This window comes from Rhinolophus sinicus, chromosome 15 (genome assembly GCF_057876585.1).
Source record: "Rhinolophus sinicus isolate RSI-liver-muscle chromosome 15, RSI-T2T, whole genome shotgun sequence".
NCBI classification, from domain to species: Eukaryota; Metazoa; Chordata; class Mammalia; order Chiroptera; family Rhinolophidae; genus Rhinolophus; species Rhinolophus sinicus.
This window is the reverse complement of record NC_142515.1, coordinates 134235079-134262142: the sequence shown is the minus strand read 5'-3', so window position 1 is coordinate 134262142 and position 27064 is coordinate 134235079. Positions and strand designations below refer to the sequence as shown.

The window sequence follows — 27064 nt, the reverse complement described above, 5'->3', positions numbered from 1 at the left end:
GGGGCTGGCGCTCCCGGAGTCCCGGCCGCGCACTGGGGAGCCACGGTCAGCGGCGCGAGGCCCGGTGCTGGGCGGCCCGCGGGCCCTGCTGCCTCGCGGGTCGTGGCCTGGCCCTCGGGCGGCTGTCGGGGCGGCGACATGTGCTCGGCTAGAGAGCTGCTCGGCGGCGGCGGCGGCGGCGGGGCGCGCGACGGGGACGGGGACGCGCCGGCGGAGCGGGCTGCAGCGGGGTCCGAGCGGGAGCCCGAGACCAGCCCGCGGCCGCAGGAGGAGCGTGAGCAGGTGAGCGCGGAAGTGCGCGGCGGCGGGTGGCAGCCCCGCGGGCGCGGGCGGGCTGCGGGGGCCGGGAGTCGGCCCGCGGCGGTGGCTGCGCGCCTGCCGGGCTCCTGCCGGGTCGCTGCGCCCAGCGGGCCCGCGGGGCTCGGCCGGCCCTTCCCCCGCGTCGGGCAGCGGGTTCTGCCAAGTGCCCGCCGCCGTCACTGGTCTGTCCGCCGCGCGAGCGCTGTGTTTCCATCTCCGAGGCCGCCCCCGAGCTGCGCCCTAGGGGACAGCTGCGCCTCCCGCCGCCTCCTGGCACCTCTGTACGGCGTGTGTCCCTTTTCTAGGGGGGCACCGTGTCGGAAGGCATGTGGAGGGGCGAGTATTGCGATACATGTCGCGACAGGGACTATCCCAGAGCACGTTCTTCACACGAATGCGAAACAGATCTAAGTTACATTTAAAAGGTGAAAAACGCAAGGTAATCGCTTTCGCTCTGTACCACAGGTGCAGAAGTGGGAGACGCCGGCAGTAATAAGGGAACAGAGAAGTTAGGTCATTTTTGAAACTCCGAATTTTCTCTCACTAAATGGGTGACACTAGGCATTATAACATCAGATATCTTCAAGATTAGGCAAGAAATTCAATAAAAGAAATGTATCGGTGAGGTGAATTTTCAGCAGCAAATACAGTGGTTAGAACATTCCCCAGATTAGCCAAGCTTCAGAATCCCGCCTGGGAGCAGGCGTCTCACAGATGAGTTCCCTTCACTACAGCTTACACTGCTGGGGCAGTCAGCTGACCCCTCTCCCCTCTCATCCTCTTCCATCTGTCCTTCCTGTCATATTCCACAAACTCCAATATCACGAAAGGCATTGATAGCTAAACTATAACTTCTAGTGATCAACGTTTTATTTAGGAAACAGAATTAACAGTGTGGCACGCAGAACGATGCCTTTGCATTAGGTTTGCTCGCCATGTGAAGTGAAATTCTTCATCCTTATGACAATATAAGACCTAGTGACTGAAGGAAATCATTGATAGGTAAGAGGTCTTCCTGATTGCCTTCTTGATGTTTTTTTTCCAGTTAACTGTACCATGACTCAGTAGCTAAAGGGCTTAGTTTCCTCTTACTTTACTTGTTCAACTGGAAAAGTGAAGAAAACAGACAGCACGAACTGACTTGGTGATGGGGTGTGGGGGTTGCGTTTGAGGTTCTCAAGGTATATTTTCAGGTGGCTGTAGGGGAGCATGTAAAATCCTTCACGTGCACCTCTGTGGATTTGGCATCATGGGTAGCTCTGGTCTTATCAAAATTGCTTGTGGTTCAAAGAAACAGGATGAAACAAACAAAAAAAAATGAAACGTATATCCCAGAAAACAGATATCACTTTGCATATCTACTTCATTCATTACATGTCATGAACATTCGTTTTCCTGTACTCCTACGAAAATATTATCATTTTATTTTTAACACATTTATTTACATATACAATAATTGAAAATTACACCTGAGCTTTGTATTTCTTCCTATATCAGAACTAAAGAACTTCTTATCAAGAGGCCCCAAATAACATTGGTGCAACCCAACCCATTGGTGTAAGAAGCAAGCTTTTTTTTTTTAAGATGGTAATAAGTCAGTCTACTTTTTTTTTTTTTTTTAAGATTTTATTGGGGAAGGGGAACAGGACTTTATTGGGGAACAGTGTGTACTTCCAGGCCTTTTCTCCATGTCAAGTTGTCCTTTCAATCTTAGTTGTGGAGGGTGCTATTCAGCTTCAAGTTGTTGTCCTTTCAGTCTTAGTTGTGGAGGGCGCAGCTCAGCTCCAGGTCAAGTTGCAGTTTTCTAGTTGCAGGGGGCACAGCCCACCATCCCTTGCGGGAGTCCAGGAGTTGAACCGGCAACCTTGTGGTTGAGAGCCCACTGGCCCATGTGGGAATCGAACCGGCAGCCTTCGGAGTTAGGAGCATGTTGCTCTAACCGCCTGAGCCACCATGCAGCCCAAGAAGCAAGCTTTTGAGATAAGTCATTTCTTAGTAATATCACAAAGGCTTGTTTTCTAGCTTTTTTTTTAAATTCCTGCAAATGTAATGTAAATTTCTTATGCACTCCCTCCAGTGATGCTAGAGATAACTGCGATAAAAGGGGGAAGTAAATGAGGGAGAAATAAATCACAACTATACAACATATCCTAAGGAGTTGTTTTATTTAGTTTTTCTTTAGGGGGATGGTGTGTGTTTATTTTGCTGTTTTAAGGCACATAAACATTTTGTTGTTTTAAGACACATAAAGTCCAAATTACAAATGGGCTGTTTTTGAAAATTGGTTTGTTAACTAGTTATTTAAAACTTAAAGTGAACTTTTCAATAGAAACAATGATATAAACAACAGAACCAAAACTAATCACGTAGCTGGAAGTGAGGCAGAGGCCATGTTCCTGCTTTGCTTTCTGCTTAGCACACTTGCTGGCTTGGCTTGCAGAGCCTCAGACACTGAGAGAGACATGGAGGCCAAGAAAGGAAGAGGCGCCTTTGAGTGCAACAGCTGTGGAAGGCACCTGCCTTGCTCCTCTGGTGGTTTTTGTCAGTCACTACTATTCTGCATTAAGTCCCTCTCTAGTTCCACTCCTTCCCAGAGTTTCGCCATTGCCTGATAATTTGATGAAGTGGTTTCTTCCCCAGGCTCAGGGCTCCTCCACATACTTGCTTTCCTTCACTCATTTTTCTCTCCTCTCCTGTCTGAAAGGCTCACGCCCTCCCTCAACCGGGGAAGCCTCTTACATCAGCTTTGACTCTACAGAAACTATCTTTGGCTCGGGGTTGTCATGATACCAGGTCAAAATGTATCTGTATTATGGTATTTATTTCATGTAATACTGAAATACTGGTATTAATACAGTTGTTTTCTTAATAATAGAGATATTGTCAGCAGTAGGTTTTCTCCCTTTGTGGAAGCATCGAATTTTACAGTTTGTCCATAGATGCTACTCCATTGGAGAAAAAACTAAGGTTCCTCTGTGCTTTTGGCAAATCTTTCCAGGCAATGTGATTGACAGAGGAGTCCTGGTTACAGTCAAGTCTCCTAGCAGAGGAGGACTGGAACAATAGAACAAGTCCTCTGGATGAAGGAACGGTGTCAAGTTTGAAGGAGTTGGGCCTCTCAGAGATAAGCAGCAGAGATGGCAAAAGCCCAAGAAACAGAGGGGCATGCCCGCTCTGTCCTACATGTGTGTTGGTGATTGTGTGTGAGAGATGCTCCAGTCACGTCTAGCTGGCTTGAGGGGAGACTCTCTGGCCTGCTGCGTAACTGGAAGGCTCAACACCTCCAGTCCTGTTACCTGTCTGTCGTGTGAGTGGCAGCAGTTCTTAGCCTGACTAACCAAAGATGGCCCTGCTTACCTAGAGCATGGAGATGTCCCATTATCCTTACATTGACTTCAGAATCCTTAGCTTTAGCTTTAAGGTCTGTCTTTATTTATAACAGTAATATGTACTTTGGAAAATGTAGAAATATAGAAAGATCTGCACAGAAAAACAGAAGCATTTGGAATCTGACGTCAAGTAATATTTTGTTATAAAATATCAAACATTTGGTATTACTACATTTACATATCTCTATATATGTGTATATATGCATCTATACACAGATATATTTTTTTAACTTGCATTAATGTAATATTTAAATTCGGTATCTTGTTTTCTCTACTTAGCATGTAGTATCATTTGCCCAAGTTATCAAAATTTCTTTGTAAAAATTATTTTTAGGGCTGCCTAATAGTCCATTCCCCCAATATAGCACATTTAAGTTGCTTTAAACTTTCTTGTATAAATAATGCTGTAATGAAAATCTTTGCTTGTCAATACTCAGTTCTACGTTGGAATAGATTCCTAGAAATAGAAAAACTAAGTCAAGGTGTCAGACTCTTTGAAATATCTTGAAACATCTTCAAGAACTGCATTCAAAAAAGGATGTACCAATGTATACTTCCAGCAATGGTATGTAAGAGTGCCGACTGGAAACTATCCATGCCAGCAGTGAACAGTAGATTTCATAAATTCGTCTTTGCCAATTTAGTAGGCAAAAATTTTCTTGTAAGATTTTTTCTGGAGAGGTTTACAAAATCATTCGTATACACATTGAACATTTGTAATTTTTTTTAAAAATCGTGTTCTTTGACCATTTTTTCTGACATTATTAGAAGATTTTTATCCCTATTTCACAGTGATTTTAGATATTTTCTCTGCTTTCTATTTACTTTATAATTTTGTTTATGATGTTTTTGATATTTTTATTAGCCAAAGGAATTTTCTTGGTAATTTCACACACACATCACATATTCTCTCCGTCTCTCTCTCTGTCTCTCTCTCTCTGTCTCTCTCTCTCTCATACACATACACATGCATATAAATATCTATATCTTTTTCCCCCATTTCTTCCGCCTGCCCTCCCCCACACTCTGATTCAAGCCTTTGTTTCTCAGTCTAGTTGTGTAGGTAGGACACAGCTCCCTGGCCCATGCTGGTGTGATGAGCCTTGCGCTCCCCTGGCTGAGGCTGTCAGTCGCCAGTTGTCGGTCGGCCGCTCGCACTGGCCACCGGCTGCTCATGGTGGCATACAGTAGCCTGCGGCAGCCCACGGCAGCCCACGCAGACCTCTGGCTGCTCATGGCAGCCCAGCTCCAGGGAGAGCTGTTGTTCACAATCTTAGCTGTAGAAGGTGCAGCTCACTGGCACATGTGGGAATCAAACCAGTGACCTTGGTGTTAGGAGCTCCGTGCTCCAACCACCTGAGCCGCCGGGCTGGCCCAAAATATCTATATATTTGTTTAGAACATTCCTTCTATTCCTATAATCAGTTAACTAATCACCAATATTTTCTTTTGTGTGTCTTTTTATGGCTTTATTTTTTTTTTACCCTGTATATTTAATCTCTTAAGAATGACTTTATGTATTATGTGAGGTATGGAGCTATTCTCTCCCGCTCTCCCCCACCCCTCCGCCCCAATCGTTGAATAATCCACTTTCTCCCTGGCTTTACATCCTTTGTAGTAGTTATAGATAATAAAGTCTTTATTAAGTTAATACATGGTTGTGAGTATGTGAGATTTTTTTTCCACATTGTGTTTTCTACCTATTGGTTCTTATACACTTAGTTTCTAACTAGCTAGCTTTTTGCCTTTTTTTATTTTAATACTAATAAATACCAGTATCTTTTAGATTTGATTCTTTTGCATCTTCTAGGCATATAATCCTCCAGTCTATATATAACCCTGTTTCCCAGAAAATAAGACCTAGCCAGACCATCAGCTCTAATGCATCTTTTGGACCAAAAACTAATATAAGACTGAGTCTTATATAAAGCCGGGTCTTATATCATATTATATGATATAAGACCCGTTCTTATATTATAGTAAAATAAGACCCGGTCTTATATTATATTAAAATAAGACTGGGTCTTATATTAATTTTTGTTCTAAAAGACGCATTAAGGCTGATGGTCCGGCTAGGTCGTCTTTTCAGGAAAACAGAGTAGGTTGATTTTTGCTTCCTTCCAAATGATAATGCTTCATTTCTATTTCTTGCCTTTTGTAGTGCCTGGAACTTTCAGATCAATCCTGTCTCATAGATATTTAAGTAAATAAGTGGAGGAACCTCTGTAAACATCGTTTACTAAATTGTGTCCCGCGAGATCATCTATTTTAAAAAATGGCAATGGAGGAAGACCTTATGCTTCCTCTTTGGGCTGGCATTAGAACTCCGATTAACAGTACAGATTCAAGCTCTGGAATACGTGGGTTTGAATCCTAACTGCAACTTACTAACTATAACTTTAGGCAAGTTACGTAACCTCTCAGGCTTCAGTTTCTTCATCTGTATAAAGGGAATAGAGGTTGTATTGGCTTCATAGGATCGTTGGGAAGAGTGCATGAGTTACTAAAATATGTAAAGTACTTAGAGCAGTAACCTGTGCATCTTAGCTTTGGGACCTAATTTCCAACCAGAACCCTAACTGAAAAGAAACCTGAGAAATGTCATTTTTAGGCTTTCCAGACTTTGGTAGTTAGAAAGCCACCCTTGGAGGAAAGTGGAATAGAAAAGGGTTCCTCAGCTTCAGTGCACAGATGAGTTAGTGGTGTCTTGTCAAATGGTCTGGGATCGGGCCTAAGATTTCGTGTCTCCAATAAGCTTCTGGGTGGCGCCGATGCTGTGACCATGCCACACCATTTGAGTGCAAAGGACCACTGGATAAATAAGCCATAGTATCTATGAGTCAGGATCTATTAGTATATAAGGAAGTTATTTAGCTGTTTCCCTAGAGGGCATATTTCAGCCCTTGGTAAGATGTGAAAAGCCAACAGTTGTTCTTCAGGCCAAGCGATTTGCATGAGGTCCTACAACTAACTAACTAGTACGAGAGAGGAGATCAGAACCCAGGTGTCCTAACTCCAAAGCCATTGTTTTTTCATATTTACAAAGATTGAGTCCATGTGATGGGAGAGCAGACTGACAAATCTGCTGCCCTCCCTTAGGTTATGTAGTTCAAAACTAGACACTTGTTTATATCCACTTCCATTCACGTCTTTCAAAAACAATTTACAAGCAAAACTGTAAGAAGTGCTATGAGTTTGGATGAATTTATGCCTAAAAGTAATCTCTTTTTATTACCAAGGACATCCAGTCACTGGAGTAACTGAAGAGTTTTGCATGTGATAGGCATCTTTTGTTCTTTTTTAACTCATTCTGAGTAGAAGATCTAAATCAGTGGTTCTTGAGTGGGGGGGGGGGGCAGTTTTAGTCACAGAGGGCATTTGGCGAAGTCTGACATTTTGATTGTTAAGACTGGGGAGTGGGGGTGTGCCACTGGCATCTACTAGGGAGAGTCCGGGGATACAGCTAAGCCCCCTGTAATGCACAGAACAGTCCCCTGCCACAAAGCATTGTCTGTCCCAAATAGTTGATAGTGCCAAAGTTGAGAAACCCTGTTCAAAATATAATAGGGTGACAGTGCTTTGAGTTGTCAAGAATAATTACCCTGCTGATAAATATTCCAGTGGACAGGTAAAAATTGTTCATTGAAGCCTACATTCCAAACAGGTAGACAGTCTCTCAACTGATCTTGTGTCTCTTCTTCCTGCAGCTCTTCATATGCGACTTCCTCTATTTGGCTCTCACATTCTCTCACTCTGTTTCTGCCCTTCTCTCCTAGTAACCATCTCCTTTCTCTCTCTTCCTATTGAGTGTCTTCTTCTCCCATTGTCTTTCATTCTTCTCTACCCGTCTCAGCCACTTTCTCATTTTCTACATCTATCTTCTCTTCCCAATTCCTTCTCTTTGCAGAAGCTGAGCATTAAGGAACGCTGAAAAAGGTTTTGGAATATGACAGTTCTAAGTTCCAATCCTGGCTTTACTACTTTCTTAGCCTTGTCATCTTAATTATTTAATCCCTAGTGGACTCAGTTTATTCACTGCAATGGGCATAATGCTACCCACTTTAAGTTCTTATTAGGATTCAGTGACATTTTGTATACAAAATGCCTATCGCATAGTAGGCCCTCAGTGAATATTAGCACCCTGTTTTACCTTCACCTTCCCTCTCATCTTTTTCTCTGGTTTGCTTCTTTTTCCTATTAACTAACCACGACATAGAACTTTCTTTTTAGTACATGTAATTTTCAGATTTCTAGTAAATGAATATTATTTACTCAATAAAGTGTTAAGATTTCCTAAACGTATTTCTCTTAAAAAGCATTAACCCACAGACTGAAGTTACGTTGCTTATTGTGTAGATCCTCAGCTGATGTTTTGTTGTTGTTTTGGGACACTGATCCTTGATTGAAAAAAAGAGTGGCCACCCTCTCTGTACAAATTATTCTCAATTTCCTAGTCAAGAGAAGCGGTGAAGCAAAGTTAAAGGGAAAACCTAACTTTGCCTAAGTAGCAACTCTGTATCTTCTTCATACCTTCTTTAAGCCTTAGCCATACCATCTTCACTTTCTGTCTTCTCTGGAGCTACAGTCTTATCCTGCAGTAGCAGCCACGTGTCCTCAGAAACCTTAAAAGTCGCCACTAGTCATGTTTTGGTTCATTAAGTGAGTTATGTATTCGTGTGTGTGTGCGCGCGCGTGTGTGTATTTAAGGGAATTGATAAGACAAAAAGTAGTTTTATTTGAGTAGAGAAACTGAATTAAATTTCTAACTAACTTAAATGACAAGATACCTTCTGATCTAATTTTACCCCCATCTTGTGTTTTGCGGTGTTTTTTCTTTTCCCCATTTAACCTCATTGGCAGCTGTGCCTTATCTTGACAGAGAAAGAGGAAATGATTGGCTGTTTGTCATTGGTGTTTCCTTATGGCAACAGCTATGGTTTATCAGAGTTCTAAGAGAAAGCATGGTGCAAATGTTTTGAACTTTATGAAAAATAGAAGATAAAATTAGTAATATTTAACATCTAAACACAGTGTTAAAAGGTTAAATTTCTATTTGTAGTTTTTACTGTATTCTCTTTGACGTAATTTTTTCTAGCATCTGTGTTTGAGGGTTTCTTTTTTATTCCCGCTTTCAATTACTCTGGAAGCACTGATTTTTATTTTTTATCCTCTTGATCAAAATTTTACTTGGACATATGCAGACCATCTACAGAGGCAGGGAATTTAAGTTTGATTTCTCATGACCAGGGAATTTCGTAAGTCTGAATTCAGAATTCCTTATTGCCTCAGTTTCAGAGGTAATAACGTATAACAGAAGGTGTCACTGCCACAAGTCCAGAATTAAGAAAGTCATTTTTAATGGCATAGGTTTGATTGTGGCTAGTTTCAATACGAAAGCTATTCCATCTTGTGGTAGTATACTGTCATGCACATACAAGGTATCCAGTAATGTCACCAAACACTTTTTTTTTTTAAAGAAAGTAGATTTTAGGAAAAGTGGAAACCGTAGAAGTTTTTAACTTCCAGTTTGATTTAAACACAACTTCACTTCATGACATAGTATTATTTGACAGTAATCCATGCACAGCCCTTCTCTTATTTACTTTAATTAATTTATTTTTTCATTATGTAACCATTCTCTTCCACTAAAATAAGCAACTCTTTTAATATGTTTGATAAATATGGCTGAAATTATGTATATCTTTTTGAATACTTGCTGATTTCATCTGTCTCTGTTTGCAACAATGGTTTAAAATATTGCATCTTATTGGTTAAAATGAAAGTGAATACAAATTTTGGTACTTTTCAGCTTATAATAATTTCAAAGACTAATTCAAGAAACAGCTGATATTCTCATTGATTTTTATTGACCTCCTCAAGAATACTTTTTTCCTTTATTTGTTCAATTTTGTTTTCTAATTGGGGAAGGGGAACAGGACTTTATTGTGGAACAGTGTGTACTTCCAGAACTTTTTTTCCCCAGTCAAGTTGTTGTCCTTTCAATCTTAGTTGTGGAGGGTGCCGTTCAGCTTCAAGTTGTTGTGCTTTCAGTCTTAGTTATGGAGGGCGCAGCTCAGCTCCAGGTTCAGTTGCCGTTGCTAGTTGCAGGGGGCACAGCCCACCATCCCTTGTGGAAGTCAAACCGGCAACCTTGTGGTTGAGAGGACGCGCTCCAACCAACTGAGCCATCTTGGAGCTCAGCAGCTCAGCAGCAGCTCAGCTCAAGGGGCCGTGTTCAATCTTAGTTGCTGGGGGCGCTGCCCACCATCCCTTGCGGGACTCGAGGAATCGAACCAGCAACCTTGTGGTTGAGAGCCCACTGGCCCATGTGGGAATCGAACCGGCAGCCTTCGGAGTTAGGAGCACGGAGCTCCAACCGCCTGAGCCACCGGGCCAGCCTTGTTCAATGTTTTTTAAGTAGAGAAAAGTATAAATGGATGGTATGACTTGGTATTTAATTATAAACGACACATAAGTTATAAATATAATAATAAACATACTATAAATTGTAATCTCTAATGCAGTCAGTGAAGCTTTTTCTAGTTAGTAAATTCTTATATTAAGCAAATTAATTATATCCATTTCATAGGAAACGAAACTGCAAGTACATTAAGTATCCATTGAGCAGGAAAACATGTCCAGCCTCACGACAAATACAAGAAATTGAAATTAACCATATTATTGGTGATTTTTCACATGTCAAGTTGTTAAAGATTAAAAATATGAATAGCGTGGGTTTAAGGAAACAGTGTATGAAATAAGAATATACTGAAATAAGAAGCATAAATCCTTCTGGAGGGAAATCTGGTATCAAACCTCATGAGTAGGTACTGTTATTGCCCGTCCTTTAAGGATATAAACACTGCAGCAGAGGGAGTTTAAATAACATACTGTAAGTATCACAGTTAGTAAATTGCAGGCTTGAGATTCAAACCCTTGAAGTCTGAGCTCTTGACAATCCAGCTAGTGTTGTTGGGCCATGAAATCAATTTAGTGGAGTGTGATCAGGATGGGATAGGACACAGTAGAAATAGAATGCATCACACATGGTATGAGGGTCAATTCATGGAACTTGATATGTCTGGGACAAGAAATTATATATATATATATATATATATACACACACATATATATAATGTGATTGGGGAATATCAGGGAACAGTATGTTTTTTTTCCAGAATGTCAAGTCATTTTTCAATCTAGTTGTGGAGGGCGAAGTCACTGGTCTATGTGGGACTCGAACTGGCCACCTGGGTGTTATGAGCGCTGCACCCCAACCACTGAGCCCGCCCACCAGCAGCTCAGCTCCAAGCTCAAGACCTTGTCTCTCACTGGCCCATGTGGGAATCGAACCAGCAATCTTGGTGTTATGAGCACTGTGCTCCAACCACTGAGTCACCCCAAGAAATATAATGTTTCTTATTGTGGGTCACAGTCCAGATCACTGCACCCACCCAGCCAGCTCGGTTCTATCTCCCAGCCTCTGCGGGGACCCGCCTTGGCAGAGTTCATATCATCACCTTCACTGTTAGCTCTCCAAGCTCCAGCTCCACCTAATGCGCAGAAATAACCACCAACCCACCCCACTTCCTCTCTCCCACTACTCTGTTTTGTTTTTCTCATAGCTCTTGCACTTTGAAATTACCTTATTTATTTGTTTGTTAACATGTTTACTCTTTGCCACTTCCCACTCCCCTCCTCACAGGCTCACACTAACACATCATCTCCATGAGAGCAGATATCACATTATGTGGCACATGCTTCAGACAATTATCCTGGCATCTCTGAGATCATATAGAGTCTGTAAAAACGTCTATCCAAACGATACTGATGGTAAAAACTCAATTGATACTTTTGCTGAAGCAGTGTGGTTTCCCAGGGAAAATATCTTGACGATATTAGTTTTGAAGACAGAAAACTTTGCGCTTTACAGGGACAGTCTCTATTTTCAGAATCTACAGCAAAGAAACTAGTGGTGTGAGCTGTGCATTGAGCTGAAGCGCCCCTTGTAAGGCTTTTGTGAGAATTGAGACAAGGATTGTGTTCCTTGACATGCTGTATTTAAAAACCACCACAGTATCAAGAAAGTGAAAGACTAATGAACAAAAAGGATCGTGGGATACTAACTGTGATTAATTTATATAATTGGTCTAAATTTGCAACTTTGTTTTTAGTTTTTCTTGAGGCTGAGCAGAGGAAAGACAAGGAGTGAAACCCATAGCTGACATTGTTACAATTCAGATCTGCCGTTTCTATAATGGCAATGTTGAAGGATACTTCTCAAAAAGAGGTGAGACAGTAGTGTTCATTAAATATAAAATGCAGACGTGTTAAGGATTTTATCTAACTCCCATTAATGAGGGAACCAGCAAGTGTTATAGGCGATTTAAAGGACAAATCAAAGGAACAAAAATGTATATGGAGAAAAGACTTGTTGAAATGAACTTACAAATGGACATGAAACTAACAGGCTTTTTCCATAGTCAAAGGGAAGGAATACTTGAACCTCCACTGGGACAGAATGTGTTTGCATATCCATAGTTAATAATTATTTTGTATTATTATCGGTTATCTGTAATTTACAGACCTGTAAAATACCTCAAAAGCCATGAAGGCTAAACAATGCTGTTTTCCAAGGAGATACCCTGTAATTTGTTTTTTGTGGGTTTTTTTTGCTTATTCTTAATTTCCTTATAGTAATCAAAAAAGTTCTACAAGTTGCTAACCAGAGTAAATTAATTGGAGGAGGATCTCTCCCTTTACAATGTCTCATGCTGCTAGGAAATACTACTCATTCTAATCTCCATGGTAACATTGTATCCACACATTCAGTGTTCACATGCAGGCGTAGGACTTATATGCATGTGAAAAGCAAGGGTTGGTTTCTATTTGAACTTCTTGTTATTATATAACCAAAGTTAACCTGCTACTAAGATAACTGCTGAAAAACAAATATTGACGAGAACAAGGTGGCTGCTCCCAGGGTTCCCACTTCTATGTCTACTTTTTATTGAGCACTCAAATCTTAATTGCTCATTCATGTCATCCTTGGGTATTTTCTCCATGTGTTGAGTGGTTATTGGTGTCAGAGACAACTTTGTCTACTCAAGGGTTTCACGGGCGTGTAGAATCACGTTTAATTTAAGCTTTTACATTTAAGGAATTGAAGGATTTCTTCATAGAGAATTAACCAGTTAGCATGACCATCCTTGGATCAATAAAAATACCCTGTGTGAAACACTTAAGAATAAATATACCAGAAAAAAAATGAAAAAAATACCAAACTTCTTCCTTCATTATTTAATATGTACACATAGTTCATTTAACAGTAATATAATGGAGAGAGTATAATGACTCTGCCATTTCTGGATGACAGTATGTTTCCTTTGGAGTTTAAATGATTACTAGGATCTCATTCTTTGGGAACTCTGTATTGGCTACATTTTAAGACTTCAGTTGCGGTAACCACCTGGCCATACACTAAAGATACTTTCTTCGTTAGTGTCATTGAACATCAGTTGCTTTAGAAACTGAGTATAGTCATTGCGTTACAGTTTTCTGTGCTTATTATTTGTTCCTTATTTGTCTGGCTAGACACCTGGAATACAAAGAAACAAACAGAAACAGGCCGCCCAAATCGCTCCCCTGATTAATCTTGCATTGTAGCAGGGAGAGAGAGACAGTGAGTAAATGAATTCTACATGGGTGGGTTGTAAGTTCTATGGGAAAAAACAAAAACAGGGAGAGTGGATAGGGGGTGTGGGTCTGGGGTAGGGTTGTTGTTTACATAAGCTGTTGTAGAGGGCTCACTGAGGCGCTGTCTGAGCTGAGACCTACAGGAAGTGACAAGGACTGTCTAGGGTGTGCCCCTCCTTGGTTTTGAGTCCTGAGGAGGGGACAGCCACATTTGAGGCTCGTTCTTAGTGACTGTGGTAACCTGTCTTTCCCCAGTCTCGAGTCTCAATTTTTTCTCACCCTTCCCCCCTTCCAGTTCTCTTTTTTTTTCCAGTGGTCCCTCCCTACTGTAAGCAAATTCAAATCCTTTGTGGAAAGATGAGTGGAAGATGTAAATTAATTACAGACTTACTTCAGTTAGGAACTTTTAACTTTAAAAAAGTGTGATGACATGATGTTTCTATCTTAAAGAGTACCATATAATCACAATGAATTTGTTAAACTGTTCTGCTTTCTTTTAATGCCTGTTTCAGTTTCTTTGCACTAAGGAAGGGATTTAGAGGTTTACAGTCAGAAAACTCCTGCATTCAGATTCTGCCTGGTAGTCTAATTCTGGGAAGTCACTTGACCTCTAGAGTCTAATAACACCCACCTTGTGGCACTTTTCAGAGGAGCAAATGCTTGGAATGTGTCTGCTTAGTGGGGTTATTGAACAAATAGCTAAGAAGCAAATAAAAATGGGGAGATGCCATTTAAAAATGAGAAAATCAAATTAAAATTGCAGGGATTTTTTTTTTGTTTCTCAACAGAATAAAAATATTTCACTAATAATTTTCTCTTGGATAGGATGTGATTTAAAAAGTGAGAGTCTTCAGCATAGAAACCATATAAGCATTAATGAAATCATTAGAATACATGGCATCTTTATCGGGAAAGACTATACAGTAAGAGGAGACGCCTACAGATGCATCCCTGAGCAATTCCAACACAAATTCAGAGGTCCATGAGCCAGCAGGTGTGGACCACAGAGGACAGAGGACGTGAATACACCACGACGCCTTGCAGGCTCCTTGGGTGCCCTCCTGGGTTGTGCCATTCTCTGGGGCGGGGACCTAGAGGAAGACTGACTTAGGGCAGATGACTACGACCTTGGTACAGGCCATGTGAGTTTCAGGTTCCTGTGAGACACCTATATGGGAATTTTGAGTCTGCAGCATAGAAATCTGAAGAGTTGCCAGAGCTGAAAAGTGATGCTCAGACAGATAAGAAGAAAACGGCATTTTTTGTAAAGATACAGGTCATTTGAATTAGTAAGGGAGAGTGCAGCCCTGTCTTAATATGGTGATTTGAGAACATATATTTCCTTGTATGTTAACGTCAGGGAGTGTGGATCATTTACTTTGTGTACCCACAGCACTTAGCTTGCTCGTGATAGGTATGCAATTATTGTTTATTGATTTGAGCTACATTAACTGAAGGGTTTCTTTTACAAGCCAGACTGTTCTGTAATTCGAGGGTACTGATCAAACAGTACTGGTGCTCTGGGAGGACGTGACACACACCAAGAACTAGAGTGTGGTTTCCTGGAAGTAAGCAACAAACTAGTCAGATCTGTGCAGGCTTGCCACGCGCTGGGTAGAACGCATCCTGCATGAAATGCAAAATATGCTGAGAAGGGCAGATCCTAACTTTATTTTTATTGGTGTTTTTTTTTTTTTTACTGGGGAAAATTGGGGAATAGTGTGTTTCTCCATGGCCCATGAGCTCCAAGTCATTGTCCTTCAATCCAGCTGTGGAGCTCCAAGTCCAGTCGCTGTTTTCAATCTTTAGTTGCAGGGGGCGCCATCCCATGCGGGAATTGAATCGGCAACCTCGTTGAGAGCTCTGGCTCTAACCAACTGAGCCATCCAGCCGCCCTCTGTCAGCTCAGTGGCAGCTCGGCAGCTCGTTGTCTTCAATCTAGTTGTGGAGGGTGCAGCCCACTGGCCCATGTGGGAATCAAACCAGCAACCCTACTGTTCAGGGCTCGCCCTCTAACAAACTGAGCTAACTGGCTGCCCCAACGGATCCTAACTTTAGACTGTAACTCCACACTTTTTTACAGTAGGCAGAAAACTTGTAGTCATTTTCACTATTTCACCATTCACCTAATATTAAAACAGCTAATGTGCTGTATTATAAAATAAGGTAGCTTTATGTACATATACTGTTTTCAAAGAATTTCTTCCAGAAGAAATGTCATAAACCCATATACACTTGTCTTTATCTGCAAAACTGAATTCCTGCAGATTCTTTAGTGTCATAACTAATGAAAACCAATTACTTTTTTAGTCAAAATGGTAGATTGATAACTTATTAGGCATTTCATTTACTAAGAATTGCACCACAGTGGTTATTTCAGAACTGCAAAGAAAAACATGAGCCAAGTCACTGGATTTGAGCAAAAGAGCAGTGTATACAACAAGAAGCTGTGATTGTATGGAACACAATTAAAAAACTCCCAAGTGTTGTCACATGAGTGGTATTTGCATAGCTTTTTGAAAAATTGTCAGACTCATAGGTACTGTTACCTTTTCCAAGACCAAATCCCATTACAGATCTTAGTAAGAAATTAATGATAAAAAGTTAATTTTAAAGGCAACTTAGGGGGCCGCCGGATGGCTCAGTTGGTTAGAGCGCCAGCTCTCAACAACAAGGTTGCCGGTTCAGTTTCCATGATGGGATGGTGGGCTGTGCCCCCTACAACTAAAGATTGGAAACGGCAACTGGACTTGGAGCTGAGCTGCACCCTCCACAACTAGATTGAAGACAATGACTTGGAGCTGACGGACCCTGGAGAAACACACTGCTCCCCAACATTCTCCAATAAGAAACAAAATTAAATAAATTTTTTAAAAGTCTTTATTTTGAGAGGTTGAGTGGGGTGGCATCTAACATCACTCTGGACTGACTCCCAACTTTTCTTTATCATTGTTCTTCCCCTTTCCTGTTTGTCTCTCCTTAATTATCATATTCAGTCCAAATGCTGTTACATATAAAGGGAGCCTGTCTATGATCATCGGAGCCCATTCTACTGTGTTAGAAGTTCCTTGTTCTTACTACTAAGGCAAGAAATTGCAGGGGGGGGGAAAGTAGTTATTTTCTGTCCAAGTAGGATACATTTTTCTCTCTTAACTGGATATAATTATAAAAATGAAACACAAAAAGTCTGCCTCTGAAGTGTTCCATGTGTTTTTTTCTTTAAGCCTATTTATGTTGCTTTTCTTTACTTCTGGAGAAAGGTGGTAGATTAAGAATTAAAGGTTGGAACTAAAAAAAAAAAAAAGAGAGAGAATTAAAGGTTGGGGTCAGCTGGTTGTCTCAATGGTTGGAGCGCAGTGCTCATAACACCCAGGTCACCGGTTCTATTCTCACAGGGACCATTGAGCTGCGCCCTCCACAGCTCGATTGAAAACGATGACTTAACTTGGAGCTGGTGGGTCCTGGAAAAACACAATGTTCCCCAATAAACATTAAAAAAAGATGAGAATTAAAGATTGGTTTGGTTTTTATATTTTTAAAAAGAAACATTTTAAATCATGGTCAGATTATATCACAGTTGAGATCAGGTGCTGTACTGTACAGTGAGGCAAAGGTAAACACCACAAAACTATTTTTAAATGATTTATTATTTCTGATGACTATAAATGAATCAAGACAAGCGTACCTGAATTGCTATTAAAAACTTTTTGATATATTAAAACAAATAGTACGTGAATGATTACAAGGTTGATTTTAGATTTTTAAGGAAGTGTATAGTGTAGGGCTTCAGAACGTGAGCGTTACAGCAGAATGACTGAACGTGTGTCTTCATTCCACCACTTACTAGGTGGTTGCGACTCAATTATGTAATCTCTCTTTCTCAGTTTCCTTTATGTTTTGCATAACAAAGTACTTAAAACACTGTCCAGCACATAATAAATAATTGATCAGTATTAGGGCTTTTTAAATTAATAAATGTTTCCTTTGGCTTGAGAAATAGAGTTCTTTGTCTCTGACCCAGGAGTCTTGTGTCTTCTGCCAGCACCCATGAAACTGTGACAGGCTAACTTGTTAACTTGCAGGGAGGATACTATGTCAGTCCCTTCACTGTTCTTGCCAAAGATGAAGAAATAGAAACAAGCAGGGTGAATTGTTTCAAGCAGTTTAATTATGAAGAAGAAAAGACACAGCAGAACTGGGGAGAAGATCTAAGCATTTATAAACATTAATGAGAAGGAGCCAATTGAGAGGGAAAGATTAAATGTACGTGAGACAGAGTGAACACGGAAAAGGGATAATGCAAGGAGGAAAAGGATGTGATCCTAAGCATACGTAAAAGAAATGGCACAGAGGAGCACTTCCTCATTTCTTTATTTGTAACAAAGGAGAATGCAGGGCAGATGGGCATGAGAAGCTCATTGATTCACTTAGCCAAGTTAAGGAAGCTCTTTCCCTGAGACTTAGGTAGGTGCCGAGCTGGAGGAGACAGAGACAGAGCAGTGGGAGGAAGACTCAGGGGGTGTTCATTTGCTCTTTCATGTAAAGCTCCATTCACAGACTACTGTGTGCTATCCAAAAATGATTTCCCTTTTGGTTATATGCATCTGGAGGTGTATACTTAATAACTTTGCCTTCCTACTTACGATTTCCATGGGTTTGCTTTGGTGTAGCTGGCTCTGCTTGATAGCTAGGGAAGGCCAACCAAAAGTGGCCAGGAAAAATCAGCTTCTCAGTTTTTACTGTGTCTTCTTTTGGGTTGTCCGAATATTAACCATCGAGCTGTGTATTCTTATGTAGTTTCTAAAAACTTCTAGAAAGTTGTATCTACAAATTTCTACTTGGATAACACCCATTAATTGCTTGTTTAAATTTTATTAATACATTCTTCACATAAATTATTGCTAATGACAATAAAAACGAATTAATGAGGAAGTTATTGAGCACTATAGTTAAGAACACAGGCTTTGAAATTAAGTTACAATACGTATTTTAATAAATGAAGGTTAACTGTCATGATAAATGTAAAGTGTTTAACACAATATCTAGCATATAGTCAACGTTCAATTAATGATAGCTATTATCATTTTTTATCATCATCTATAGTCAGAACTCTTGGTTCCAAGTGACAAAAAATCAACTCCTACTAGAGTTTGCAAAAGAGGAATTTATTGGCTCATGTTATTAAAAAGACCAGTGGTTGATGCAGTAGCTGATTTCAAGTACTCAAACTGCGTCACTTCTTGGCTTTCCTTTATATTGGCTTCCTTCGTAGCAAGCTCTCCCCTTGTGGGGATGGGATGCTCTGCATCTTCCCAGCTAACCGACAGCAGTGGGGGAAAGTGTCTTCTACAATAGTTGCAGCAAAAGTCTTAGGTAGAGCTTTCATTGGCCTTTCTTGAATTACATGCTCATTCCTTAAGTAATCAAGTGTCCAAGGAAATGAAATGCTCTGATTGGCCAGGCCTAGAACTGGGGAATGGGGACATCCGCAACCAAAACACATTAAAGAAGAGTGGGTGGGGGTGGTTTCACCAAAGTTAAATCAAGCTGCTACTAGCAGATGGCGGAATGAACACCAGACAGGGAAACGCAGCAGACTCCTGGTGCTGCACATGTAATGCCGTGCAGTAGCATGATAGGTAATACCACACACGGGAAAACAGCTGAAAATGCATCTTACATTGTCACTCACTTGGTGGAAGCCTGTTTATAGGATGTAGCTTGTGCTCTTCCTAAAGTGAAGACACAGAAGTTCCGCCATACTACTGTGCACAACTTTAATGAGGTAGGGTGTTCCGTAGAAAAACATCCCACCTCAATTTCTATATACCGTGTATCCCTGAAAATAAGACCTAGGTGGACCATCAGCTCTAATGCGTCTTTGGGAGCAAAACTTAATATAAGACCCGGTATTCATATATATGGTGATGGAAGGAGAACTGACTCTGGGTGGTAAACAAACAATGGGATTTATAGATGATGTAATACAGAATTATACACCTGAAATCTATGTAATTTTACTAACAATTGTCACCCCATTAAACTTTAATTTAAAAAAAAGACCTGGTATTATATTATATAAGACCGGGTGTTATGTTATGTTATGTTATGTTATGTTATGTTATGTTATGTTATGTTATGTTATGTTATGTTATGTTATGTTATGTTATATTATATTACATAAGACCCAGTCTTAGATTATAGTAAAATAAGACTGGATCTTATATGAATTTTTGCTCCAAAAGACGCATTAGAGCTGATGGTCCACCTAGGTCTTATTTTCAGGGAAACATGGTAATTAAATTGTCATAACACTGGAAGAAAAAAACAACTATCACAAGAAAGATGCTCACTAAGGTATTACATAACATAGGCAGTATGATACAATAAAAAGAAAAAGAAGTAGAAATCACAAGACATAAATTCTACCAAAAATATAGTAATAGTTACCATATATTGAGTGAATATTGTGTGTTCTAAAAGCTTTTTATCAATTCCCTCATTATATTATCATAACTCTAGGTATTATTATGCCCCTTATGAGGAAACTAAGGGTCACTGGTCAGATAATTTGCCTTGTAGACATGATAGCAAGGTTGGAATCTACCCTGTTTGCTTCCAAAGCCTGTGTTTTATAACAGGCTCTGTGGCTTAACCTCATTCCTTGTTTCCAAAAAAAAGAGACTTTGACTTAGTTATCTTTAAGGATCTTTCTCTCTCAAACATCCTGTGATCACCTTTAATTTCTCATTATTAATTTTCTGTACTTTCAAAGAAGGATTTTGAATCAATTATAACACCCCTTCATTTCTATGTATGTCTTTACTCATGGACCAAAGAAAATCACTATTTTGGTGAGATTATTTTTCAAAACGCATGTCATAGTATTATTGTAGGATCATGAAGGAAAGTGCATTTGACAGATGTTCCTCCACTGGGACCTCACATACAAATAAGGAAACGTGGCAAAAAAACAGTGATTAAAGTTAGAATGGGAAATCACCGTCGGCATTTCTGTACTTTGTGTGAAGCGGTTTTTGTTTGTTTTGGTTTTGCCTTATGTTGCTATTGTAGAATATTTCTGTTGTTCATTTAACAAATATTTATTATGAACCTGGCACATTGCAATATACTAAGTACTAATGTTAAAATTTGTAAGATGTGGTTCTTGCCTTTAATAGCGTGGCCCTTCCTATCAAAGCTAGAGACAGGAAATGAATAAAGAATTAATTTTATAATAAAGTATTATGTGAGGGAGAACACACAGAGATGCTCACATCTTAATCCCAGAACCTGTGAATATGACACCTGACCTGGCAAAAGGGATTTTGCAGATGTGATTATATTTAGGGACCTTGAGATGGGGAGACGATCCTGGAGTGTCCAGGTGGGTGAGACCTAATCACATGGGTCCTCAGAAGCAGAGAACCTTTCTCTGCTGTGGTCAAAGGGACAAGTTACCTGCAGAGGAAGGGTCCGAGGATGCCCTGTCTCTGGCTGTGAAGATGGAGGAAGGGGCCAGGAGCCAAGGAATGTGGGCGCCTCTCGTAGCTGGAAAACGTAGGGAAACAGATTGTCCCCCAGGGCCTCCAGCTGGAGAGAGATGCTGTCCTGCTGACATGACCTACAAAACCACAAGATGATAAATTTGTGTGGTTTTAAGCCACTGAGTGTGTAGTGATTTCTTATGACAGCAATAGAAAACTAATACAAGCACGATAAGTTCTCTTTCCTTACAGACTAGACGTGGAGAAATAGAAGAAGAGGATCACTGTGAAAGTTGTATCAGAAGAGCTAGGAAGACGTTTTCCCAGAAGACCCACAAAAGTCATTGTTCCTAAGTCGATCACAGGCCCCTTCCCAAGCCAGTTTCTGGTCCAGGGCAGGGGACAGCTCTGAGACCTGTCGTCTCTGGTGCTGTGGGTGTGGTGTGTCTCGCCAAAGGACAGTGGTCTGGATTAAGGTTCTCAGAGGAAGGAGGGAATGGACATCTGCAACCAAATATCCACAACATAATATTCACAACAGAAATACTGCTGATCCCATAAAAATCCATACAATGTTTTGAGATTACTGTAAATAAATAATCCTTTGGAGAATAAAACCCATCTTTTGTTTTGCAAGAAGTGAGCAAGGTAGAAAAGCTATCAAAATATTGGTCTAATGCTTGCCAAACACATCATACATTGTCTCCATTTATTTGACAAATCTTTATTAAACTCTATGTGCAGCTAGCTATTCCCAAGACAGCCCCTGCTGTGTGCCGACATCTGAGGACATCAGAGGCCAGCCAGAAGATATCAGCTCACGCCCATAGCTCAGTGCAGTGAGAGACGTTCATCAACGTTCATATTTGCCCTGAATGAGCATTGTATGGTGCTAGGAGACTGGATTGAGGCTTTATTAACAGCAGTTGCTAAAAAGCAAAGCAGGGAGGAAAGAGTGCACAGGGCAGACTAAACAGCAGGTGCAGACGTGTGGCAGGCAGAAGCTACAGACCTCTGTGGTTGAAACTGAGAAAGACAGAGGGAGGCTGATGGCAGGATGAGGCCAGAGACCCAGATACAAGCCAGACGAAGCACGTGAAAGATTTTGGCCTTGATCCTAAAAGCATGGTAGAGATAGGGTGATTGGGTTTTCCCTTTGAAAGGATCCCTGGTGGCAGTGCGGTAAATAGCTTGTGGGAAGCTAAGGAATGTGTGCACTAGTGGTTAGGAATCTACCGGAATAGTCACGGCAAGAGATGTCAGTAGACTGCCCTAGGGTTGCAGTGGTAGAGGGAATAATCGTGTCTACACATTAAGGAAATATTAGAAGGTGAAGTGAAGAGGATGGGTGGTGAGCTTGTTGCGGAAAAGCAGTGAGGACCGAAAAACTCAAGCGACACCAGAGGTCAGGGAGCACACAGCTTTATTACACTAGCGGGACCAGTGGGATTGTTCCCAAAGAACTGAGCACTGACTGGGGTCAGGCGCTTTGTTTTATATGTTTAGGCCTCCGGGTTGGTGGGGGGGAAATCTGTCTGGGGTGCCAGGGAGATCCGTCCCTAGCAGCTGTGATCCCTCAACTTTGTTTTGACAGGGAGGCCTCTGACTATGGTGCCTGCGGGAGTCATCTCTGATAAGGTATGGGAGGAGAAGGGGGACAGAGCTCTTAGGGGGAGCTTGCCGGAGATAGCTCCAATAAGGGGGAGATTGAGCTCTTAGGGGGGCCTGCAGGAAAAACCGTCCCAACAAGCTGGGTGGGAGGTGGGGAATTGCTGGTGCCTTGGTCTCTGGCCTTCAGATCTGCCACGCTGGTGGTGGTGCCATGGTGGTGCCGTTGTGGAGCCAGGGAGTTTTGGAAGAGTACCACTTCCTCACAGATCATCCAGGCACTTTACATTTTATTTTGAATGAGAACTCCTAAAATTACTTAATTGGATGCAATTTTGATATCGGCAGGAGACAGACTAGAAAAAGCAAAATGCAGTTACTTGTGGTGGTTTTGTAGCATTACGTTTTTCATTCTGTCGAACCACATCCACAACTCAAGTCATAATACATTTCTTTAATTTCCTAATTTTGATATAATGCAGTAACTTGTCAATTCTGTAAACTAAAATAACCTCACCAAAAAGCAGTAGTTGATGGGAGACTTTGAACTCATATGTGATGCCCATGCAGGTCTTTATCTCACTGCTGTGCTTACAATGGGGTGCTGGTGCCAGGTCCTACCAGACCTCAAGCCAACTGTTAAATTCTCAGCAACCTTACAAGGTTCTTGTAAGGAGCTTGAAATTGGCCACAGCGGGAGGACTATCACGACAGACACTGGGAAACACTACACAGTGGGGTAAGGATACGGATCAGGGCCCCACCTTCACCCCACTCCCACAAAGCCTGTTGTTGGCACATTCACCAGCACCCACTGTTTGCACCTTGGTGTTTGGGGATGTCCTAGAAATAGCCAGCACTGCGGTGAGAGTAAGCTATGAGAATGCTGCCTGTTTTCTTTTTCATATTTTCTTACGTGTCTTTAGGATTGTGAACCCCCATCCAGTTCATTGCTGGATGTCTTTGATGTTTCCACAAACCTCATTTGTGAAAATATGCCACTTTTAGGCATTATTCTAGTGATCTTACTTTTTTCCTCTCATTTGGCTTCCCCAGATTAAGAAATACTGCAGTAAGGTGGGAAATTTTCAGTAATTATTGAATCTGGTTGAGAGTTATATATGGGTTCTGTTTTCTCTAATTTTGTGTGTGCTTGAAATAGTTCATATGTAAAAAAAGAAGCAGCAGGCTGCAGCAGCTACAGCTTGCACAGAACAGTCCTTGCTGGGTCTTCCACTTCCAGTCTCAGTATCCCGGCCCTTCCCAGGATGAGGTGTGAGCCATTGCCGCTTCCCCACCTGACCCTGAGCAGTTAACTAACTTCCTCTTTTGACTAAGCGTTGCAATACCTACTTCTTCCCCTGAAAAGCCCACAGGCAGTTTGTAGAAGAATTTTAAAATACATCTTCAGAGAGAACCATACAAATTAGGGTACTTTCTTTGTACTAAAACCACAAAAATACTGGAAAAAATTCTTGAAAAGCTTTGATAATGACAGAAAACCCCAAAGTATAATGAGCACATAGATTTTAAAAAAAAGAGTACAGATTAGATTCGAAAGAGTAAAAAAGAAAGTAAAACTTTAGTAAGAAATCAAGAAGAGAGTCCAGAAATGATACCAAGAATGCTAGATCCTGGAGAGGAGACAAGGTGCAGCACCGGAAGATTTACCAACTCAATCACAGACCCTTCCAGGTCTCTCCAAAAGAAAACGCTTCACAGAGTAAGATTTTTTGCTGTACTTTTTTAATGTAGTATGTTATCATGGAACACAAAAGCATGGGAAGCTGAGAAAGATAAAATTGAGCCAATCACAGCACATCAGCGAAGGAAAAAATAACTTAGAAATTAAAATATGAAAATGAGGAAATAAGGCCGGCCCTGTGGCCAGGGTGTTTGGAGCGTCACCCACGCTTCTCCTGTTGTTGAGATCGCGTGTTCGATTCCCACATGGGCCAGTGAGCTGCGCCCTCTACAGCTAAGATTGTGAACAACAGCTCTCCCTGGAGCTGGGCTGCCGTGAGCAGCCGGAGGTTGGCGTGAGCTACTTCAGGCTACCGTGTGCTGCCATCGTGAGCCGCCGGCGGCCTGTGAGAGCTGCCCTGAGCTGCTTGCTGTGAGCCGCTGACCAGTGACCGGCGACTGACCAATTACCTCAGCCGGGGTAGCACAAGGCTCATAACACCGGCATGGGCCAGGGAGCTGTGTCCTACACAACTAGACTGAGAAACAACAGCTTGAACTGGAGTGGGGGGGAGGGGAGGTGGAAAAAGGGGGCAAAAAAAGAACTATGAGACAATCATTATTTTTAGAGACCTTCACCGATTTCTCATTTTATGTTTGCTTCTTTGATTTAAGGATGTTGAAGAATCACAAAACCACACTGCTGAGCCTCTGGGAGACGACTACAAAAAGATGGGAACACTTTTTGGTGAAGTGAACAGAAGCCTCATCGACATGGGCTTTACAAGGATGTATTTTGGAGAACGAATTGTGGAACCAGTGGTGGTCGTTTTCTTTTGGGTTATGCTGTGGTTCCTTGGCCTGCAAGCCCTTGGACTTGTAGCTGTTCTTTGCCTTGTCATTATTTATGTGCAACAGTGAAATGTGGCCAAATGAGCTGTTGTTTGACGTTTGATAGCCATACATGTAATCAGTGAAGTTACATATTTCACTACACGAAAGTTGAAAAGTTTGCCTTGTTTCAAATTGTGTGCTATTTTGTAGTTAAATTTGTAAGTGGATGTTGTTTAAAATTACACTCAACTCTTGATTATAGTAGGGTTGAATATACATTTTGTAGCTTATTCAAAACTCTTGTTAATTTATACTGTGATCTGTGCCCACTTTTAAACACCCCTATTCCCATGCCAAATCTTAAGTTACACCACCAAAAAGTAAGCAAAGAAGATAGCAGGATATAGAATTCAAATCAGGCAATATAGGTCTTGTAAAGAGGTCCAATAAAACATTTTAGAAGAAAATGGATGAAACAGGGAGCTAAAAGGAAGTTTTAACTGGAGAATTGCTCCCTGCCCTCAACAAATTATTTGGGAAATAGTTTGGATTTCTATCACCCCTAACCAACGTAAATGAGAATTACTATACACTACGGAAATATTAGGATGAAAATCAGTACAGCTAGTACATCTTCGAGAGATCAAAAGGAATATATTTATTATTGATGGGGAAACTTCACAAATGAAATGTAACTTTTCAATGATATAACACTTGGGCCTGGAATCACTTCAATGTATCATTTGAGTTTTAGGCAATTTTGGTGCTAATTACTTTTTGTGAATTTTTAAAGTCTCATAAGCCAGGTCCATAGTTGGCTGAACCCCATGGCAGTGCTATATTTTTTGGTATCTAACAAGTTGCATATTTTTTCCTAGAGAGACATTTTCAGAATATATTTTTTCCAGAAATTTATATTTTATAGTTCTTTTATAGCAATTATTCTAAGATTTAAAAAATCTATTTCTTATCTTGGCATAATTTTTCACCCCAAAATTAATTTGTATTATAGCTGAAATACTTTAATATTATTTTAAGGATAAAAGTGAGCTCATTTTCTTTGATATCTGACTGGAAAGTACAGTATTGATGTAGAAAAGCAACTGCTTAAATTTGGACCCTAGCAGACTATTGTGATAACATTCCTGTGAGGCCAAAGCCAAGTCTATAATGGACATTTTATTAGTGTATCTTAATGCAGCACTTTGGAGTTTTATACGGAAATAAGCACATCTTTAAGTATACTTTGAAAATGGAAAGTGGACTACTGACATTTTGAATATTGTTAGTGAAACTAAAATCTTCACATTTTTCTCTTAGCAACTTTCTCTATAGACAAAGGGGAGGTAGTTAAGATAATTATCTAAAAATTCAGGTTAAATCAGAGGCAAATGGGGCATTTTCATCTTTGGCAGGGCAATAACTAAAGCAAGTAAAAAATGTTTACTATTCCACTTTGTCAAGGTTTTACTCAATCCTGTTTTAAAATTTTATTCTATAAGTTCTCAGTGTCTTCCATTCGGCAGGAGAAAATTGATTTTTTTTAAATGTTCAACTTAGATTTCTAAAATCAGTTAAACCTGAACAAAATGCCAGAGGGCACTAAAAAGTATTGTGCATTTGTTTAAATGCAGACCTTTTACAGTTTTACTTAAAAAAAAAAAAAAAAAAAAGGCTACTAGATCATTGTGTTACATTGGGTTTGCAGTATGTTTATAGTAACCTTTATGAACTCAGCATAAGTGCAAGTTCTTTGAAAAGCTATCTTCATTTGTGCACAGTAGAATTGTGAGTTTTTTTAATACAAGTCCTGAAATTTTGTATATCTGTATTAAATATGTAAATGTACATTCCTGTCTAATGCTACTGGGAATTTTAATTTTCCTTTAGAATGTAAAACAAAATATATAGTGTGCATAATAACAATTCTGGTTCCACCAGTGCCTAATGTTAAAAATATTTTAAAAGTAAGTTTTAATTTATATATATATATATATATATATATATATATATATATATATATATATATATATACACACATACATACACACACACACACATATATAT

The 27064-nt window shown here is 40.5% G+C and overlaps 1 protein-coding gene across 2 annotated transcripts; it reads left to right on the top strand.

Annotated features, from left to right (window-relative positions):
• On the top strand, positions 1 to 27064 carry FAM241A (family with sequence similarity 241 member A). 2 transcript variants are annotated; one of them, XM_074338651.2, is made up of 2 exons: positions 1 to 282; positions 24839 to 26923. In XM_074338651.2, the coding sequence occupies exons 1-2, from the start codon at positions 139 to 141 to the stop codon at positions 25082 to 25084; spliced, it is 390 nt and encodes a 129-aa protein (XP_074194752.1). In that variant the 5' UTR covers positions 1 to 138; the 3' UTR covers positions 25085 to 26923. The 2 variants fall into 2 exon arrangements, with proteins under 2 accessions (XP_074194752.1, XP_019572745.2); XM_019717186.3 differs by lacking the exon at positions 1 to 282 and adding an exon at positions 22625 to 24203 and having other exon boundaries at positions 24839 to 27064.

Coding starts and splice junctions, on each gene's coding strand:
- FAM241A (XM_074338651.2), top strand. CDS start 139: ATGTGCTCGGCTAGAGAGCTGCTCGGCGGCGGCGGCGGCGGCGGGGCG. Junction 283..24,838: donor CGCAGGAGGAGCGTGAGCAG/GTGAGCGCGGAA, acceptor CTTTGATTTAAG/GATGTTGAAGAATCACAAAA.